This window comes from Neodiprion virginianus, chromosome 2 (assembly GCF_021901495.1).
Source record: "Neodiprion virginianus isolate iyNeoVirg1 chromosome 2, iyNeoVirg1.1, whole genome shotgun sequence".
Taxonomy (NCBI): Eukaryota; Metazoa; Arthropoda; class Insecta; order Hymenoptera; family Diprionidae; genus Neodiprion; species Neodiprion virginianus.
In genome coordinates this window covers 9,717,909-9,737,643 of record NC_060878.1, presented here as the reverse complement: position 1 = coordinate 9,737,643, position 19,735 = coordinate 9,717,909, and the positions used below count along the sequence as shown (strand labels likewise).

Genomic DNA, 19,735 nt, shown 5'->3' with positions numbered 1-19,735 from the left:
AAGGAAGGATGGAATTATGTCTCTCCGGCGGAAGTGAACCTCGAAGAAGTTCAAAAGTAAATACCGCTTCCATAATTGGATATTTCTTATTCATATTATTAATTTTCTTCCTGGCGGCGCGCTTGACGATCAATGAGAAGTGATGTACACTTCGATTATATAGACCAAACATTTAATATATATTAAATACACGTCCGACTCTCAGAGGAAAAATTTTTTCACGAATGCCTCGAGGGAATTTCCTCGTAAAGTATCCTGGAGACGGCGGTTGAGTTGAGTAGGGATTTTGAACCGTATAGCGACGATATTTTCCGCCATATATATATTTAGTATTTTCAAGTGAAACCAGCTGTCGCAAGAAAACAAAGAAATCCAGCATCGATTCAACATATTTTCTTCCACCATTGTCTGGCTGAATGTCCCAAGCTATAAATGAACGCCGGATATTGAGCGTAAATCTTCCTAACGGCGGAAGAGATTCATCTCTCATTGTCAGTTGCGACAGAATTTTTTTTTTTTTTTTCATTTCACGGACAAATTCTCAGTCCTGTACAAATTCCCCACTAGCTTGTTTTCTCTTTGACTGAAAATCAATTACACGCGTTTCAAATACACGCGAAACTATCTGCTCGCTTTACTCGATCCAAGATCCAAGTTATGTAAATTATGGTCGCAGATCTCAATGTTCAACGCCAGCTGCCTTTGCTTACGATTAGAGAGTTTCTCTAACTCGAACGTAGGCGAGACTGAGAACTTGAGTGTTGCGTGATTGTACTTCAAAAGGCTGCTTTGTAGCAGGTGAAAATTCGATTCAAACCAGCTGCCCTCAAACACAAGTCTGAGCCACATTCGAACTCATTTGAAGTATCAAAGTAAAAAATATCTCGACCAGACCGACGCGAATTATTCAGTTTCATTCGGTTTGCGCAGGAACAAAGAATCGTTGTTTATCTTCTTCGGTTTTCCTCGGGAAAATTTTTCAGCTCTCAAAGTGTGTATACAAGCCGACGAAAAAGGGTCCTAAACACACGTTCCAAAACTGAAAAGGGGCGAATACGAGCTCGTCATAAAAGTCGAAGACATGCTTGACAGTTGTTTGGACCACTTCGAAGTCGTTTATCGAGCGAGGGCTGCAGCGAGTTTCGGAACCTCCCTTAACAGGGACGAGATAACAAGTGAGTAGGACTGGAAGAAGAAATATTCTCTTGAACTTCAATTCAAGGGGTGCGGGTAAAAAATCAGAATGGTCACAATTCCGAACATATATATATATATATATATATATCGAAAACTCACAATCGCGAAAGAACAAATTGGTGAATCTTCATTAATCCAGAAATAAAGGAAATGGAATGTAAAAATATCGAAATTTGAAGTTATAGAATTTAGAATACACAACTGGTGAAAATTCCGAAAGGCCGTTAGCGGAATGAGGCAAATGCGATTGCTCGCAAACACAAATAAATAACCTTCGGGTGGATCATAAAGTAGAATTTTCATCTATTCGAATTCATAAATGCGAAGGATCAAGAATCAGAACGGTTAGAACTCCGAGTAGTAATCTCACGGATGGCTCGGAATACAGAATTGCGGTATATCAGAATCGTCGGAACGAAGAATCGTAATATATAAAAAGAGTCGGGCACATCGTTGGCCACACTCTAAAGGCCTAACCCGACAGTTTTAACAACTCAAAGTTGTCCATTCGCGTTGCGTTCTTTCTTCGTTATTAAGTATTGAGTAAAGAATTTGTTCGATTCTGTATATAAAACGTTTTACAAGTCAAAATAGATTAGGTGGATAGACTCGGAATGTGAAATTCTGGTGTTAAGCCGTCTATACGGTTACTTTCGGAATACCGATCTTTCTGAATCGTACGATTCTGAATAATGATCCTTCTGCATTATGGATATCTGTTTGCTGCCGTTTCTAGACGATGAAGTTCTAAATTTTATCTTTATAATAATTGGACATTTGAGGATATGAAACTTTCTACAAATTCATTCTCTGGAATATTGACTCTATAGGTTATTGAATTCTGCATCTCTGAATTCTTGCATTAACGTTTTCTGAAGTAAGTGGATTCGGATAATACAGCCCTCTACTAAATAAATCTTAGGTAAGCTGCAGCTTCTTATCGGCCACTATTCGGGACTTAAAATTTCTGATAGTATCTGTTCTCTCATGTTTGCTACGCGAGTTTATTAAATTCGGAATTCCGGCCATTCTGATATTCAGTTTTTCTGATTTCTTACCCCCACCCAATTGAATTCCACCGAAGATGCCTCTGAGTTATCAAGTCGCGGTTACCCTCATTCAGAGGGTGAATATTGCGCCGGGTGGTCGTTGGGGTGAGTTTGGTGAAATTTACCTTACGGCGAGCTGATAGGTCCGGTCTAGGAAGCGGACGGAAAGAAGCACCTGGACCTCGCGGAGGACATCCCGAAGAGGAAGGCAACATGGGTAAGATTGATCGTTCGCGGAACGAGCCTCGAGGCGTTCGAAGATTGAATGAGTGCCTGACAAAACGGTGCGAACATTAATTATCCGGTAGCGAGACGAGGGGCAGTGACTAGGAGGAGGAGAAAGAAAATAAAAAAGAAACAGAGCGAAGCAAAACGAGGGTGGAAAAAAATAAAAATCGAACTCCGACGCCCCGACCAAGTTCATCGTCCAAGGGCATCGAGCCATCCCTTATAAACACGGGCGCAACACGTGTGCTAATGTTTTATACACCCTTCTGTTTTATCTGGGGGAGAGAAAACTCTCGGCGTATGCAGTTGGGGGAAATTGGTCGAGGGATGAAAAGTTGAGTGACCGTATCGAATTGGGGTGAGGCGAAAATGTAGAATCCCGGGGCGGGGTTGAAATTCAAGAAGATTAGAAATGTTTCGAAAGCACAAGACAATGCAAATTTAAGGTTTTATCACGGAACGCGAGAAGCAATTTTTACGAAACTCAAAACGTGTGACAAATTTTGTTTGCTTAAAAGAAAATTCAATGTACCCACCGGACGCGTTTCACATTTTTCTCTGTTCTAATGTAATGGAAATGAAGAATCCGGTGTATTCGAAACACGAAATCGTACTTAACTAAGTATGAGAGAAAGCAGAATCCAATTACAAAAACGTATTAAAAGTTACCTGGATCACGAAATTATTCGCAAACCTTGCTGTGTTTTCCAACCGAAATGAGATAAAAATACTAAACACACTTGTTTTAGCTGCGGTCGAAACTCGGATGGGAAAATGCGAATGCAGTTCGACAGATAAACTTATGTTTCAAATCTTGAACATAATTCGAAGCTTTCGATCGTATTTTAATGGCAGAGAATAATCGAAATCCCCGGTGGAAAAAGGGAGGATCCTTACTCCTGAAAGTTAGCGGAAGCGAAGGATGGTTACACGGTTCTTGAAGTCACCGTGGACACCCACACTTAATTCGGAAGGAAGTTTTCTCCGCGGAAACGTAAGCGATCATAAAACTTTTACAAGCAAAACTTTTTAAGTCGAGTTAAACGAACATTTTCCAAGGGCGTATCCATCTTCCGGTTGAAAGGAAAGCGTAAAAATTAACATTTCCATCCAGGCATTTCCATTTTCCGATCGTTATTCTCTGACCCAACTTTATACGAATGCGGCGTTATGTTTACAGGAAATTAGTATCGCGCTAACGAGTTTGCGTAAATATTTTTCAACGGTGATTTTTACGCCCAGTAATTTGTTATTCGTTGCACGGTAACTCTTAAACATTTTGGCAAACGGAAAAATCGGTGAAAAAATCTGTAGGAATATATTTGCAGATAATTATGGCAAACAATTACGATGAAACAAGATTTCTACCGCGTCGTAGAAATTAATATCTGCGGAAACGTGAACGGAAAAAGCTAAGATGTCATTGATTTGAGAAAAGCTTTCAGCTACAAAACAACATTTTTAACCTCATTTTTCTCGTTCATCGTATCTCCACAAATTGTCTGAAAAAAAATTTTAATTTTTGGAATTTCACTCTATCGAAACTGTACTTTTCGTAATTTTGTATTTTGGAACTTTGAGCCGTCAGCTTTCCGACCGTTTGAAACTTTGTTGTATCGTAAGGTTTGATTTCTTCGCTTCAAGTTTCGCCGCCAAATAATTCGGAATTATGCAATTTCGGAACTCCGTTTTCGGAACTCTTCAAAATCAGATTCAAAACTTCACCCCCACCCTGAAATAACCGCGCTTTCTCTACAGTAGATCCTCTTAGAAAATAACAACACACGCAACACAAATATGAATCCATAAACAGTCTATATTAAGCATCGAAATGCGTATTAAACCTTTTTCAAACACGAAACGCTCATTTTAATACAAAAAAGTTTGGATAAATGAAATCGTGGTTTTTTCATCTCTCAAATCTCGCTCTCCGATGTTGGCCCAGGGTCAGGGTACTTTTATTACAGTATCCAGAAGCCTGCGTGTTACGCGTACAGAAATAAGGGATCACGCGGTGCGAAAGATGGCGGGAATCCGGCTACCCTTGTAATGACTCGCATACCTCAGGAGGGTAAATTACGTTACGTCATACTGTCTGACATCGATTTTTGCGACGTAGATGTACGCGAAACCATGTCTGTAATCATAACTCCGAGAACTTGTATGAATAAATACGTGCGAGGCAGAAAGATGCTTAACAGAAGACGTTGAATTACCAAAATGATAGCAATATACAAACGAATTCATTCAAGTCACGCAAATTTTTCTCAAAATAAAGAAATTAAAGAATCTGAATCCTAACCGAAAAATCTTTATCTTATTCAATTCCCACGACATGAATTTAGATCGAATATATTCGTACAAAAAAAAAAAAAAATAAATAAATAAACCAATTAATTAAAAAACAACTGTTTCTGACAGTTATCAAAATATTACACAGTATACATATATTATACATAATACATATACTTTCATTTAATTTACTACACTGTTTTTTTTTTTTTTTCCTAGCTTTCTTCCGCAGGCAGCTGTTTATCTTTTGCGAATCATACCGTGAACTAAATTCTGAGCTTTGTTCGGAAGTTTATACAGCTTATCTATACCTTAAACTTGAACGTAAATGTCTGAAGTTTTTCTTTTCGTAGTTTCTATCATAGTTCTTGGACTTCGTTTGGACTCCGGTTGTTTAGCTTGTATAGCTTTTGTCCCTTGAAAGTTGAACTAAATTTTAACCCACGCACAGAGTCTGCACAATATTCCATTTACCCAAAGTTACCGGCTGACAAAAGCGCTGAGAGACATTTTCTACGATGTAATAATCAATCTGCAGAAACGACTCACGGACATATCACGAATATCTTACAGCTTGATTCAAATCCCTTATTCAAGACCTGTCGAATAAGAAACGTTGAACAAACAACAAAAGAAGAATAAAAAGCAAAACCTACACTTTCATGTCCGGCGCACTGGGAGAAATTCTTAGTTCCGGTTACGCGTACCTCGTTTTTCGTAATCCCAACGATATTCAAACAGTTTTTTTAACGGTACCTGTTTGACCGAATTTTTCTAGTTACTGTAACAAATGAAATTTTTTCGAGTACGGGTAGTTTTTTGTCTTTTAACTCTCCCTGCGATTTATCAAACAGTATTAGACGAAGACGAAGTGCAGGAAGCGATGAGCTAACAACAAGCAGTTACTTGATTTTCGGTTTTTCCCCCATTCGACAAAAGAGTTGCCAGATGCGAATGCATCGCACAACTCATATCGCACAGTCTTCGATTCACGAGTTTTTATTCTTAAATTTCGTTTCATGATTTGTACAGCCGTTTCGCGGTATTGGAATTGAGAATATCCCTCCCCCTGCACCGTCTGCAGGGAATAGTCTGGGAATAAAAATAACCCCACCTTCTGGGCTGCATACAAATTGCTATATTTCAACGAAAAATGCGGCGACATCTTCATTCCTGTATTGTATCGGTATACGATTCTCCTCACGTCCCTCCGTGTAATCATCGGCTTTGCTTCACAGATATTCTCATTCTCCGCGTACATACGTGTCTTTTCGTTGTTTCTTTCGCCTCGCTTTTTCCACCCCCTATATTTCCTCAGATATTAACGCAAAAGCTCAGACTCGTTTCAATTCTCGATGTTACAAATACTCGTTGTCGGGCAATCATCGATCTTGAAGGCAATTTTTTTATTTTTTTATTCCTTCTCTCAACTGTGAAATAAATCAGACATATAGGTAAACTTTTGTTTGAATTGAATTGCAGAACGCGCCGCATTTTCATGCAAAAATAAAATAATGAAACTAAACGAAATGATAAATTTAAGCAATTCTTTGGCTACATTCCCGATGGATACTTACATTTAAATTCTAGTGTAAAAAAAGTCCCTTTTCAAAATCACTTTATACATTTACAAACACTTGAGCAGTTGAATTAAAAATCTGAAAAAAATCCAGGTATTATTTCAGAGTTTGGAAAATTGCGGAAAAAGTTTTGAACGAGATCAAAAATGGTGAGGGGGCGTGGAATTTTCCATAAATATGTGCGTGTGGGTGTGAACGCAATTAGAATAAGCATGCGAACCTGCATCCGCACCGTAGAAATAACGAAGACTTTTTGTTTCGCGGAACAGGAGAAAACGTATCAAATCTCATTTGCGGGGGTGAATTTTGCGAGAGCTTGACTGTCTGTATATCCGAGCAAGTCTGGGAGGGATAAAATATTGCAGTTTCGTTATTTCCTCGGGATTCAACACCAGCATACAGACACAGCTCGAGGGTAAATATGTAGCTGGGTCGCGTCGAGTTGATTTATTCGCAAAGTTAACCGTGCACCAAGCGCCTGTATATCTTGGAGAACTAGAAGTTACGAGTATATAAGCATCCCAATTATTGCAAGGATTTCAGGATACACCCAAAGCTGTGTATATTTGTCTAAATTTGCGCGAATGTCAACCGAGTGGAAAAACATTAAAGCAGCGTAAAATTCTGCACAGAATATGTTTGCAAAGTATTGCGTATATTTAACATGTTCAACGCTTTCGGTCGTAGTCGCGAATATTCTTACCACCTATTTTATGTCTATTTTTTTGTATATTCAGAGAAGTTTTCCACATATTTATTTATTTTTTGTTTCTTTTTTAATGCTATTTCTGACAGAATACCAGTAGGTTCGCAATGTTCGAGAGTAATCGTTGCGATAGAATGTAAATTATTATTGTTGGAAGCAAATTGATTGAAAATAATCGTGAAAATTGAAGGGAATATTTCCGAGGAAGTTACCCTTCTACGCATTATGTACATGTTTTACATAAATTATAAGTTTTCACAGTCGCTAATTACGAATCTGAAATCAGATTTTAAAAATTCGATAAGGCGGATCCAATTAGCGACCCCGAAAATCCCCGCACAGCGTTTTTTGACCGAATTCGATCGAGTTTAACATTTTCGTCCGCCGTATCGAATGCGTCACATTGAACGTTTGAAATCTTTGATCTCAAAAGCCAGAGAATATTATCTTGTTATGAAAGTTTACACGGCACAATAACGTGCGACTCGATGAATTAACTCGACAATTAACAGTACTGAGAAATTTATTTTCACTTGTTACCGAATATCGACTCGGAGAAAATAATTTTTCCTCACACGTCTATGTATAGATATACATCGTGTATCCGTATGTAACTCGACTAACGATGAGATCTTATTCTTCACCGCAGATTCGCGAAGTACGTGATATACGTGTTCAAGTTTCTTGCGAACGTTCCTGCAATTCGTGAAATAATACCTTCTGATTGCACGGAATTCCGAAACGGATTTATCCACTCGGCTTCTCGGCGCCGATTCGCAATTACCATTTCAATTCTTCGTTAGTTAATTAATCAACCGATATCAATAATTCAACAGTCCGAGCAAACTTGTCGAGGCTATAGATAAAGAATTTTATTCTACAATACACGTTCAATCCTGTGGCAACGAGAAAGCTCAGAGACATTTTGACCCTAATATTTCACATTTCTGTTTCGATCGTCTTGATTTATTTCTATGCTTTTTACTGAATTCAAGACGAGAGTAAGTGAGAGAGATATTTTTTTTTTTTTTTTTTTTATTTCCCTCTTGCTACAACATCATTTATCATTCACATTTATTGTTATCGTTGCGCCATTCGGTTGTACGAATTTTCGTTTCTCAAGCGTAAAGCATACACACGCAACGTTTTGTAATAATAATAGCAGCGTCGAGAAGTCCCGGGTTTCATTTTCAAGCACCTGATGTTGTATCGCATAAGTTGGCGTATTTTTGTGAACGAAATAAAAAAAAAAAAAAGAAAGAAAGAAAGAAAGAACGAAAAAAACGAGGAAACGAGAAACGCGTAAGAAAAGAAATTGCGTGGAAAACTGGCCGAGTGGGCGAATCGAGGAGAGAAAACTTTAAAATTGGGATAAGACTCGTTGATTTTGAATCCCAGAGGTCGTTACTTCGCCTCCTGGTTTCCCTAATTTGGCTCATTAATCCTCAACTTTTCAACTAGATTTCACCTAACTGTTTTACAATTAGAACTGGATACCTCGTTAAGCCGGGAAAAACTGTCCTACATATTCACGGTCTCACTTCCATCGGAATTAAAAATCTTACGTGACTCGGAGCAAAGTTTGTACAACGCGATGATGCGATTAAAATCAATCCTTGCCGCAACGAGCAACACCAAGAATGCAATTTAGCATCAATTGCGGACGAAGTGATTCTGTGAAAAAAGTTTAACATAGAATAACAAGTTTCAATTTTTCCCGAAACTCGGTGTGATTTGCAATGAATAATATTTATCCACGCAGCAATCTCGTAAATAAATTTTTTAGTTTTGATTCGGATATTAATTCTGCTATATTTCATGAGGTTTTTTATTCACCTTTTTGCAACGGTTTCAGAACCTGACATATTTTATTAACTAATAACGATTATACTTGACTCTCTTTCGTACTTTTCGGGATTAATTGAATTGTGCGATGATCAATTTCATTCATTCATAGCGATAGTTGCTATTGTTAAGATAATTGCGAATATTTATAATATTAAGACAATCACAAATAAAACCTGAAATTATGAAATGATGCAAGGTAGAAGAATCAAAGGAATCATCAACGAGAATTAAAAATATCCGTCTGAGTAATGATTTTGAATCATTTTTAGCTGTACGATTATATTTTATCACGCTAATTAATTCTTTTTATTTCTAAAGATTTAACTTTATTAATCATGAATTACAGGGTTTGTGAAAAATGAATCAATTATATTTGTCAAAAAAATATTTTCCAAAGAAATATGACAGAAGTTCGGTATATATCGCTTGATAAATGAGTATTCTTTTCTTCAAGCGCGATATTTTCGCAGTATTTCAAAAATCAATGTTTTCGCCAAATACTTTTCAATTGACAGAATTATTATTCCTCAATTCATGTATTTATTGTCTTGAACAAAATTCTTGTAAACGTTTTTAAAAAACGAAAGAAATACCAACGCAAAAAATTTATCGCTGTTGCATGAAAAAAATTTGTTTTCAAAATCATCCGATGAATTTCACACAGGTACGATCGATTATGGTTTGAGAAAATCTGGAGAAATCCGTGAGTGAATTTTAATATCGCATTACGATGACGTGTAAGATCTTGAATAATAAAAACACGGCATTCAATTGAACACCCCTCAAGTTTACATCGGATTCGTGATACACGAATGCAGGCGAGTGCATCACGTGATCCAGGAATCGATAAATTATTCATTCAAATCCTTGAGCGTCGATGAATGGCGGAAGTGAAACGAGGAAGGGTAAAAGCTGAATGGGAGCAAGAAAGAAAGGGTTGATGTAAAAAAAAATTGGGCGAGGGGGGGGGGGGGGAGGAGGAATAACGGGGAAATTGAAGGTGGACGTAGGAGGCCATTAGAATGACTTTATCCACAGATTAATATTAATGATGTCTTGAACCACCTCGAACCTTTCCACGCCGATTCTATTTTCCGCAGTTTGTTTTATTTTCCGGCTATTCTCTGTCCTTTTTTTCTGCTTGTTCCTCTCTTTCTCTCTCTCTTTCTCTCTCTCTCTCTCGCTCTCTCTTTCTCTGGGTAAGATTAATCGACTTTCCCCGTGTCTCGCGCACAAAGTTGTTGCCCCGACGGCTGCTAATTGGATTCTAATTAAAATCCAACACTTATCAATTTCTAAAAGTGTGTTTCGTAGCTGTAACACGTTGCGCGGTAGATATTTTTTGTATTTGTTAAATTTTATTCATTGATTTTCGCACATTTGTGGGAAAATTTTATGGAAATTCTTGTTTGACAAATTCAATTTCAAACTTGAGCAAATAATCGAGTATTTATAATGGAAATGATACAGAAAAATGATTCAACTTCAAATTTTTTCCGTTATAAATATCCGAGTATTGAGAGTTTGGTTGTTATTAAGTGTTTCCTGAATTTTAGAAAATAATCCAACCGATTACAACGAAATTTTTTTGATGCAAAATCTAACGCTCTACGATTTCATTTTACCGTACGCGTGATGATACATAATTCAAATCTGCCAAAAACTTTAATAACACCAACGATTTTGAATGAAAGTTTTGAAAAATTTGAAAGATTGTCGACAAGTTTAAAAAAAAAATTAACAAGTCAAACATGTCTCGACGTGATATCGGGTGACCCGTAAAAAGTGACGAAGCTCCTCCGCGAGACCCGCTGTACACTTCTTTTACATTCTCTGTCTTCTTCTGACTTTTCTTACAGTATTGTTTTTGTTTTCCAGTACCCTCTCTGTAACTTTCTCCGCTACAGTCATACGTACAGAACACAATCTTGGTATGTAAATTTTACGAGCGAAAGAGCCATAAACGGACAAACGTGACTGAGGAATTCTCTGAGGATATTTGAGGGAGCAAAGAGGGAAAATATAGAAAGAAAGTATAGACGAAAAAGAAACAAGAGGGACGGATGGGGTCAAAAATAAAAAGGGTACGAGAAATCCGTGCCACCGGAGATTCACCGCAGAAAATCTATTTATATATATATATATATGTATATGTATATACCGGGACAATCTCTTGAAACTTGAAGATCAACCGCGCATGCGCGAGTTTTATCGGCTGTTCGTGCAGGCTGGCCATCCCGAGTTTCAGCTGTCAAACCGTTTCCGATGGCGATGTAATTGATACGAGTTTTCGAGGTTAGAATATCAAATAATTGAGACAGCGACTCGGAAAGGTTTGGGAAGCATTTGTTATTTGGTCGGAAAGTTGATTCTTCGAAGAACGGTCGGAATTCAATGCTTACGCTCTTTGAAAATTCAAACGTACACATGTTGCGTAGGTTGGCCCGCCTGCATCGCAGACTGAAATATCGCTGCGGTAAGATTTCGGCGACTAATGAGATTGAATTATTTGGCGCATGCGCGGTTGATTTTCAAGTTTGGAGCGATTGTCCCGGTATAAAAGGCGTGGATTGCAATCAGGAGAAGCACTTGCGTGAAACAAACCCCAATTTCTCTGGAAACGCACCACGTTCTCTTCGGTCGAATAAACAGCACCCTTATTACATGCGGGAGAGAAATTTTCCCAAGCAAAGATTCAAACGCCGCGTGAACTCGAGAGCTTGAAAGCTGGCCAAAGAACCAGAAGCATCCGCAGCTCGCGGCTTTGTCAAGGAAATGGAAACACCCAACCCATGACAAATCACACTCACACCCGTTTCGTGGGACCCACGCATACGGAAGCTTGTAAGTTTGTAACATGCACCGGTAGAACCCTCGGGGAATCGGACCTTTCCCGAGGAGCCTCTGGAATTACTCACTGTTTCCACCACGTATACTTAATACCGTTCTCTCTCATCCGGTCGCGTGTAACGGACGCGACGTTCTCTGTCAGCAGGATGGAACGAGGATGGGCTAGAAAAAAGTAAACCCAGAAACCGTCTCGGTAATGATTATAACTTGTACCTACCCATGGGGCAAAACCGTGCGCAACTGTGTTCAGGATACATAACTCGTGTACGTATACAGGGTGAATTTCTAACTACCGAACGGTCCGTCGTCTGATAAAATTTAATGCGCGTGAGCTAGAATTCATTATTCGCAATTTACTTTACCAGGGTTACCAACCGTCGTAAATTTAGACAACAGTTCGCCGCCGTGTATCCAATCTCAAAAAATTTGACAGCTGTCGGTGCTGAACACAACCGCTGGTGAGAACTGTCAACATTTTTTAGGTCAAGTTCACGACGGTTGGTCGACCTGACAAACAACTGCTCGCGCATGCGCATTAAATTTTAACAGATGACGGACCGTTTAGTCGTTAGAAATTCACTCTGTATATGTATACGTGTGCGGATGATAGTATCGGCAAAATGATCGTGAAAGAAAAACGCTGTGGGGTAAATTTTTGAAAAGTTAAACCAGCGCAATTTTGAGGACATTGATTCGATAAACTCGATATTTTTTATCAACTTTACCCCGAAATGATCTGCGAAAACAGTGAAATAGATTCTTTCTTATTCAGTTGTAGTCAATTCGGTATCGCCATTTCTTGATCACAATCAGTATTGGTGCAGAAATTTTGAAGGATTAAATATTGATGGTGTTAACATGATAAAAGCAAAGTGTTTCAATGAATTTTTAGAAAATAATTTACTGATTGAAACGAGTCATTGTAAAGTGGAATAGAAGGAACGTTTCTAGATTTTGAAGAATTTTGAAAAGATTTAAAAGTATCTTCTATTCTGGTACTTTTTAAAATATCTTTGTAGATTACGAATATAATAATTCAAAAAATATCTAATGACACGGCCGTTTCTACTAAAACAAAAATCATTCAAAAACTAAGTGAAACTCCAGACTTTTTCGATTTGCTCAGAATTTGGACTTATAATAAAAATCCATAAAACAAGTGGTTTTCACTCGGCTTCAATCGGTATAATTACGTTCCATACATGTCCAGATATTGTTCGAAATAACGTCAGAAAGTGATGTTTTTCGAAAAGCTCCTTGCGTTACAATTCTCGTCCTACGAAATCTGGAAAAATTCCACAGCTGTTGGAGATGTTTAGGGAACAAAAGTTACCGTTGAATTTGCTATCCGAAAACTTACCACCTACAAAGTGTCTCAATTGTAAACTTGATGAATTTTGCGCATTTGACGTAAAAAAAAAAAAAAAAAAACAGCGAAGACGAAGGAAAACAAACATCAGAGGCCTGACTGATCCATTTTACGGACAGTCCGAAGCCTGGATGAGTCATTTTATCAGCTCTCCGTTACTGATTGTAAGCTATGACACCCAGTAAAGGATCTTGAATATCAAAGCTCGGTTCTGAGATTGGTTAACCTGCAACTGAGTCAAAGGCTGATGAGCTATGGACGTTATTTGACACGGGAAAGGTGGCTCCTAGTGGTTGGTAACTCTGGCAGCTACAATCGAGCGACTAGTTTGAAGAAATTCCGTGGTAAGGGCGTTTGTGTCGAACAAGAAGCTCCGGAAGGAGCCAGAGAATAATAGCTGCTTTTACAAATCGTTGACGAAGAGCGAAGCCTGTTTTGTCCTCACCGAGACAATTTATGTAATATGGGATGTCGCTGGTAAATGCCGACATAGAACTCGCCGCGAGCTTTAGCTTTTTGCGGGGTGAAAAAATTCTAATGTTGATATCCTACCGAGAGAAAGGACGATTCTGGTCTCATTACGAAAGGCGATCTACGTTATGCGATGAATTTTTTTTTTTTCAAGTTCGAGAAGGACTAAAATACGTTTACTGTTTCAGTTCAGGAAATCAAGGGGTCGACATTTTTTATTCGACAAAATCAATTCAACTAGTGTTCTGATGAAAAGAAAAATGAAATGAGAGTTTTTTGCTGTTAATTTTGACATCGTCTTCGGGAAATATACACATGTGTCGCTTTCTTGAACGAGTTTTGTTTTCTTCTTGTATTGCAGTTGTCAAACGACTTTTCTCTCATTCGTTTTCTTTACTCCCCTTACAGCATAGCGTACAATGCATGCCTCCTACTTTTTTATGAAACCCCGGAAGAATTGGGTAAAAATTGAACGGTACTAAGCCGAAAAATATATAAAAAATGAATTTGCATAAGGAAGATAATAAAAGTCCGTAGCAGGCCGTAAGTCCCGAGTACAATGGGGTTGGGGGGGAAGATCAAGACCTTTTTGACTTTCAGCGGAAAGGAAGCTTTGCTCGTCACAAAAGCTCGTTGCTCCGGCCGCTTCACTCGTTGGACCCACGATGAAAGTTCTAAAACCTCTTGTTCCGCGTCTTTTGTCTTTCATGTTTTGTTTCGGGTCACCCTTGCCGACCCTTAACGGAAACGTCGCGTCAATATTGCATCGTTTTCTCCTTGAAAATCCCCAGCCCTTAAACCCTCGACCTGCATCAACGGTTTGCAAAGCCAAGTAAAACGTCCAAAAAAATGGTTGACATGCAAATGTTCCTTATCCTTAGCTTCGGCCCAAGTCTCAGACGTCACATTTCGTCTTGCACTGCAGACTCTCCCTGATTTCCCGCTCTCGCATTCCTGAGGGTGGGACGTTCATAAAAATCTGTAATATGGGTAGGCGATTGTTTCGATTTTGGGAGATGAAAATAAATCTGAATCATTTCACGTTTGAATACAAGTTTTTGTTTATTTTAATTTCCATTTTCAACGCAATTGACATGCCTGTTTTGTATACGATGTGAAAAGTTTATTGATCGTCCATAGATTTTGCACTTATTCTCATGCAGCACTCACAATTATTACATACGTGTGATCACATCTTCTCCGATAAATATTTACCAACAACAATTCGAATAATATCTGAATTCGATAAAAGTTATTTGATTTTTGATAAAACTACATGTTGCATAGATTTTCTTGTCACTGATAACGAATCTGAGCTTAAGATTCGAAAATGCAAAATGGCGGATCCAATATGGCGGACGTAAAGTGAAAAAGTTATTTGGTTTCGATCGATCTTAGTATGGGATGGCTTCTAAGGCTGCTGATCGGTGTTCAAATTTTCACAGTAGTTTAGCAGAAAATCTTTTTTTGTTTACATGTGCTACTTTTGCAATAAATAAATAAAAAAATAAATTTGGTACATGTTTGTTTTTTTTTCTTAGACCTGGAAATATTTCAGAGATCGTGTGAAACCTAAAAACTCGGCGGTTGATATCAAAAAAGTAGTTTATTAAATAAAAAACTGGTAAAAAGGTGGGAAAAAGGGTTAAACGCGGAAGCAAAAAACCTCTCCGCCTGCGGATAGGCAACCGAAGCTACAATTTGCGTCTTTGTAACGAAATTGTAACGCTCAGTTGCCTATCAGCAGGCTCCGAAGTGGCTTTTTTAAGCCCGGTATCTATGAAAAGTATACAAAACACGCCTCTTTGAATTTGAATGACAATTAAGTCGAGTCAGTTTGCGGTTGAGAGTAATTATCCCCAAGTTTGAACAGCGCTCAAGTATAAATACACGCTCTTGATTGGAAACAATAACATCCGATCTCCTTCTCCGACCCGTAATCCGGATTAGAGATTGTAAATACTGTAGAGATTTCTGTTCTCGTTCTTCTTTGTTATGACTGAAACGGCGAGTAGCTAGTAGAGCTCATTCAATCACTGGCTGTTGGGTTGATTGGATGGATCCGTCTGAAGCTGGGAGTTGAATAAATCTGTCAACAAAAGTAGATTTAAACCGAATTCGGTACGAATCGTTACGTTATTATACACGTAGTAATTACGTAATGAAATTTCTACTACAAATAAAATATGGCGGATTTATTTAAATTTGATAATATGAATGTAAAAATTTCACCTTTTCATCAACGCTATGACCTGAGAATCGTGTATTACAGAAATGAAACTGACCCAGTAATTCACGAATTGTTGAAATAATATTCGCTCTCGACGTTGTTGGTTGCAGGAAACGTTTTCGTCATTGCAGCGATTCTCCTGGAACGAAATCTCCAAAGCGTTGCGAATTACTTGATTCTCTCCCTCGCAGTTGCCGATCTTCTGGTTGCCTGCCTCGTCATGCCTTTGGGTAAGTTGGGCCCCTCAACGTAGTCCCGATTCACTTGAACGAAACCGAATATCAACTAAACGGTATTAAAATTGTACGCAATCCTTTTTTCACGGTATTGCACCGGTGCAAAGTAAATAATCAGATAGAATAAATTGATCCTACCAGAGTACGTTCGATAGATGTTATAAACTACGTAGTGGACGATAGCGTTACGTATTAGTGCCGAAGATTAAAACCTGCTCCGAACGAATCCACGCCGCGATACGTGTTATAAATTTTTCTCCGTAATTCCAACATTGTACGAATATTTCGCGTGCAGAGTTTAACCGGCAAAAAAATTCGATTTTCAACAAACGCGACGGATATCCGCGCCGGTGGGTTCAAACCCCTGGATCACGGATTTCGCTGCGATCGGTTTAAAACGCATTGTACTTGTATAATGCAGGTATACACGTGTGTATAATATAACATATGCACATACGTACATGGTGTACGATTATATGCCCGCAGACGGAGGGATTTAGAGACTTGAATTTATTTTTCTCCTCTTCGTCGGCGATGTTTCGCCAGGGTTGTTTTAGTGCAGAATTGTTGACAGGAGCCGTGTACGAGGTATCACACGAGTGGGCACTTGGCCCGGAACTATGCGACATGTGGACCAGCAGCGACGTCTTATGCTGCACTGCCTCGATCTTACATCTCGTCGCTATCGCCTTGGACAGGTTAGTGGACGCTTTTTTATTTAATCGTTGCGTTCGAGCCGATTGCATGAGAGTCGAATAAACTATACAAGTTAATTGGTGGGAGATCAGACAACTCACGATTTATTAGGTATACACTGGAATTTAGAAAATCGTCCCAAAAACTACAGCGACGTATTATATCCACAAGACACGTCTTTTAGTCGATATCAAATCGAAGTAATCAAATTTTTAATATTCAAGATGGCGGATGCAATATAGCGGACGAGAATTTTGAATTTGGTCGAATCTGGTTGAAAAAAAAACTCGATGCAGGGATCTTCGGGGTCGCTGATTGGATTCGACGTACTGAATTTTCGAATTCTGATTTCAAATTCGTAATCAGCGACCCCACAAACCAATTGTCAAATTTTTTTCTCTGGATTCGATCGAATTTGAAATTTTCGTCCGCCATATTGAATATTTTGAACACCCCATTTCAGATTCGTAATCAGCAACTCGAAAAACATAGTTTACGTTTTCTCGGAAGTGAATTATTCCTTCAATTATCGCATTTTTTTTCAATCAATTTCTTTCTAACGATAATAATTATACATTCTGTCGTAATAATTATATTCTAGCATTGAAAATCTAACATCATACTATCAGAAATAGCAGAAAACATTAAAAAAATATGCTGAAAAATCTTCTAAAGAAACGAAAAATGGATAAAAACTAGGTGGTAATAATACTTAGCACTATGACTCAAAGGGTTAAGGTATTCCTTCTTAATCACTCCTAAATTAGACTGGCTCTTGATAAAAATAAGTCATAATCAATTAATACGCCTATATAGCGACGAGCTGGAATACAAAATTTCTCATGAATTGTGTTGCTAAACTCAACTCCTAAAACTAGAGATTACGACATTCGGTGGCTCTCTGTTTTTATCGCTGTTACTTAGGAATTTTTCACACGTGTAGGACAGTTTGTATCAGAAATCTAAAATCATTCAGCACATAAATTATTAGACACCTAGAAGTGTGGCCAGTACATCATCTCCATAAAGTGTTGTATAAATTCAACGATTTTTAAAGTCGTAACGTTTGGATAAATGTTCGACAACTTGGCTTCAAATTCAGTAAATTGTCAAATATTCGGGGACGTTCAAGGAATAGGTACCTCAAGTAGTTTGAAAGTGTTCGAAAGTGTGAAAGGTGATTAAATTCACAACCATCTTTTGGATAGTCGTTGGATAGTTGTCCGCATAAGTCACCAAGAAAAGCATAGAACAAGTAAAAATTTCAAAGGGTCCGAAATCTGACTATCAGAAGACACCTGATGTCGAAAACGTCTTTAAAGCATTCCTTGAAAACGTGCGTCGTCCGTTGAAGAACTTGGATATTAAAGTTCCGAACTTGTTGAAGTTCCGAAGGTCGGATGTCGGCTCGTTTCTTTCTTTCTTTCTTTCTTTCTTTCTCGTTTTCCGCATCTTCATTCCTCTACAATCTATTGTACATTACAATTGTGACGTTGCAACGTCGGTGTTTCTTTCCAGTTGTTTGATCGGTTCGTTGAACGGTTTTCCGAAACGCCGATACTCGAGCCATCCAATACCCACAACTCGCCCCTTGGAATGCCTTCTTTTATTACAACCTCGCGTGTATACCCACTTCACCTCTTTCTCACATTGTCCGTCACAAAGCAACTCGGCGCGCAATCGACGAATGGATTCGTAATATGACGGGTAACCTGCGGACGCTTCCAACCGCACTTCAATTACCGTCAATCAGCCCGATTCTCACCCTCGTCCTTGTCCTCATCCTTGCCGACGAATCCCCGGCAACCGTTGCCATTATCTGTTTCCGACCAGACAGACAGACAGACCGAAAATCTGTCGAGGATTCGAACCTTATTCTCGGTGACGACGGTACCAGACTCTTATTTACCTATCCGCACAAATTTAAGTCATTTCTGTCACGACGTCTCGAAAAATTCCGAATGAGACATTTCAGGGTTCGTTACTATCTTCGAACGACGAAACTCTTCATTACATTTTACGGAAAAATGATTCATTTATCGAGTCATCTCTACGCGGACTTCGTTCGATGACCGTTCGGCAAAGATTCGACACCTTGTAGACATCGGTCTTGTAAGTTTTTGTTCTACGAGACTTGTTCATCTTTCCGAAACCAATTCGCAATCGTTACTCACCATCGATGGATAGATTTTCAATTTTCTTAGACCAATTTATGGTATCGTTTTCTCAGTAAGTTGGTTCGTTGCATTTCTGACGTATTTCCATGATAATCGTTGAAATATAGATGGTGAGGTAATTTATATATAGCCAAATAGACAGCGCTGATCCAATCTTCGTTCTTATTCGCCCGGATGAACCGTCGGACTACCAGAAAATTAAAGTTTGCTTATCGAAAACTCGGAGCCTATTGTAGTTGCCCGGACAGAAAAGATCAATGAATCTTATGCAGCGGTGGGCTTGGATCTAAGCCTTAGGATTAACGTGAACATGCTCCGTTCGGAAAAAGAAGAAGAAGAAGAAAAGAAAAAGAAAAGAAAAGACAGAACGTAGTAGAATAAGAGGAAAAAGAAAATTGGAGAGGTCCTGAAAGACTACAACAATGGACTTAGAGAGTCAGGCGTGCTGGATAGACTGGCTCAGTTTTCTCTGGGGGATGAAAAACCCTCGGATACATTTCAAGGTAACCAACACCTCGAGGACTGTTTCGACCTACGGTGGGGGGAAGTGTTGAAGCAAAAACGTGATAAAGCAAAGATTTATTAACCATTTCTTATAAAACGAATCATTGAAGCCATATTCAACACTGCTAAGCGAAAAAAGGCAGGTTGAAAAAATGTGAAAAAATTAGGCAGCGTATGTTTAGTTGAGTAAAAGTGGGAAATAAATCGGCGACGAATTCGGTGAGGGTCAAATCTTGTTCACGTTCACTTTGACTACCCCGTATATACGTACAACTACAAAGCGTATTCGCATCTATAGCTGG

The 19,735-nt window shown here is 38.6% G+C and overlaps 1 protein-coding gene across 3 annotated transcripts in view; it reads left to right on the top strand.

The window, feature by feature from the left end:
* Positions 1-19,735, top strand: part of LOC124297803 (5-hydroxytryptamine receptor-like) — a 175,396-nt gene that overhangs the window by 130,948 nt on the left and 24,713 nt on the right. For 2 of the 3 annotated variants that reach the window (XM_046749119.1, XM_046749120.1), the window contains exons 4-5: positions 15,931-16,050; positions 16,631-16,754. In XM_046749119.1, the coding sequence (XP_046605075.1) occupies positions 15,931-16,050; positions 16,631-16,754 (244 nt within the window). The remainder of the gene's footprint in view (positions 1-15,930; positions 16,051-16,630; positions 16,755-19,735) is intronic. The other variant, XM_046749121.1, reaches the window with a different exon arrangement.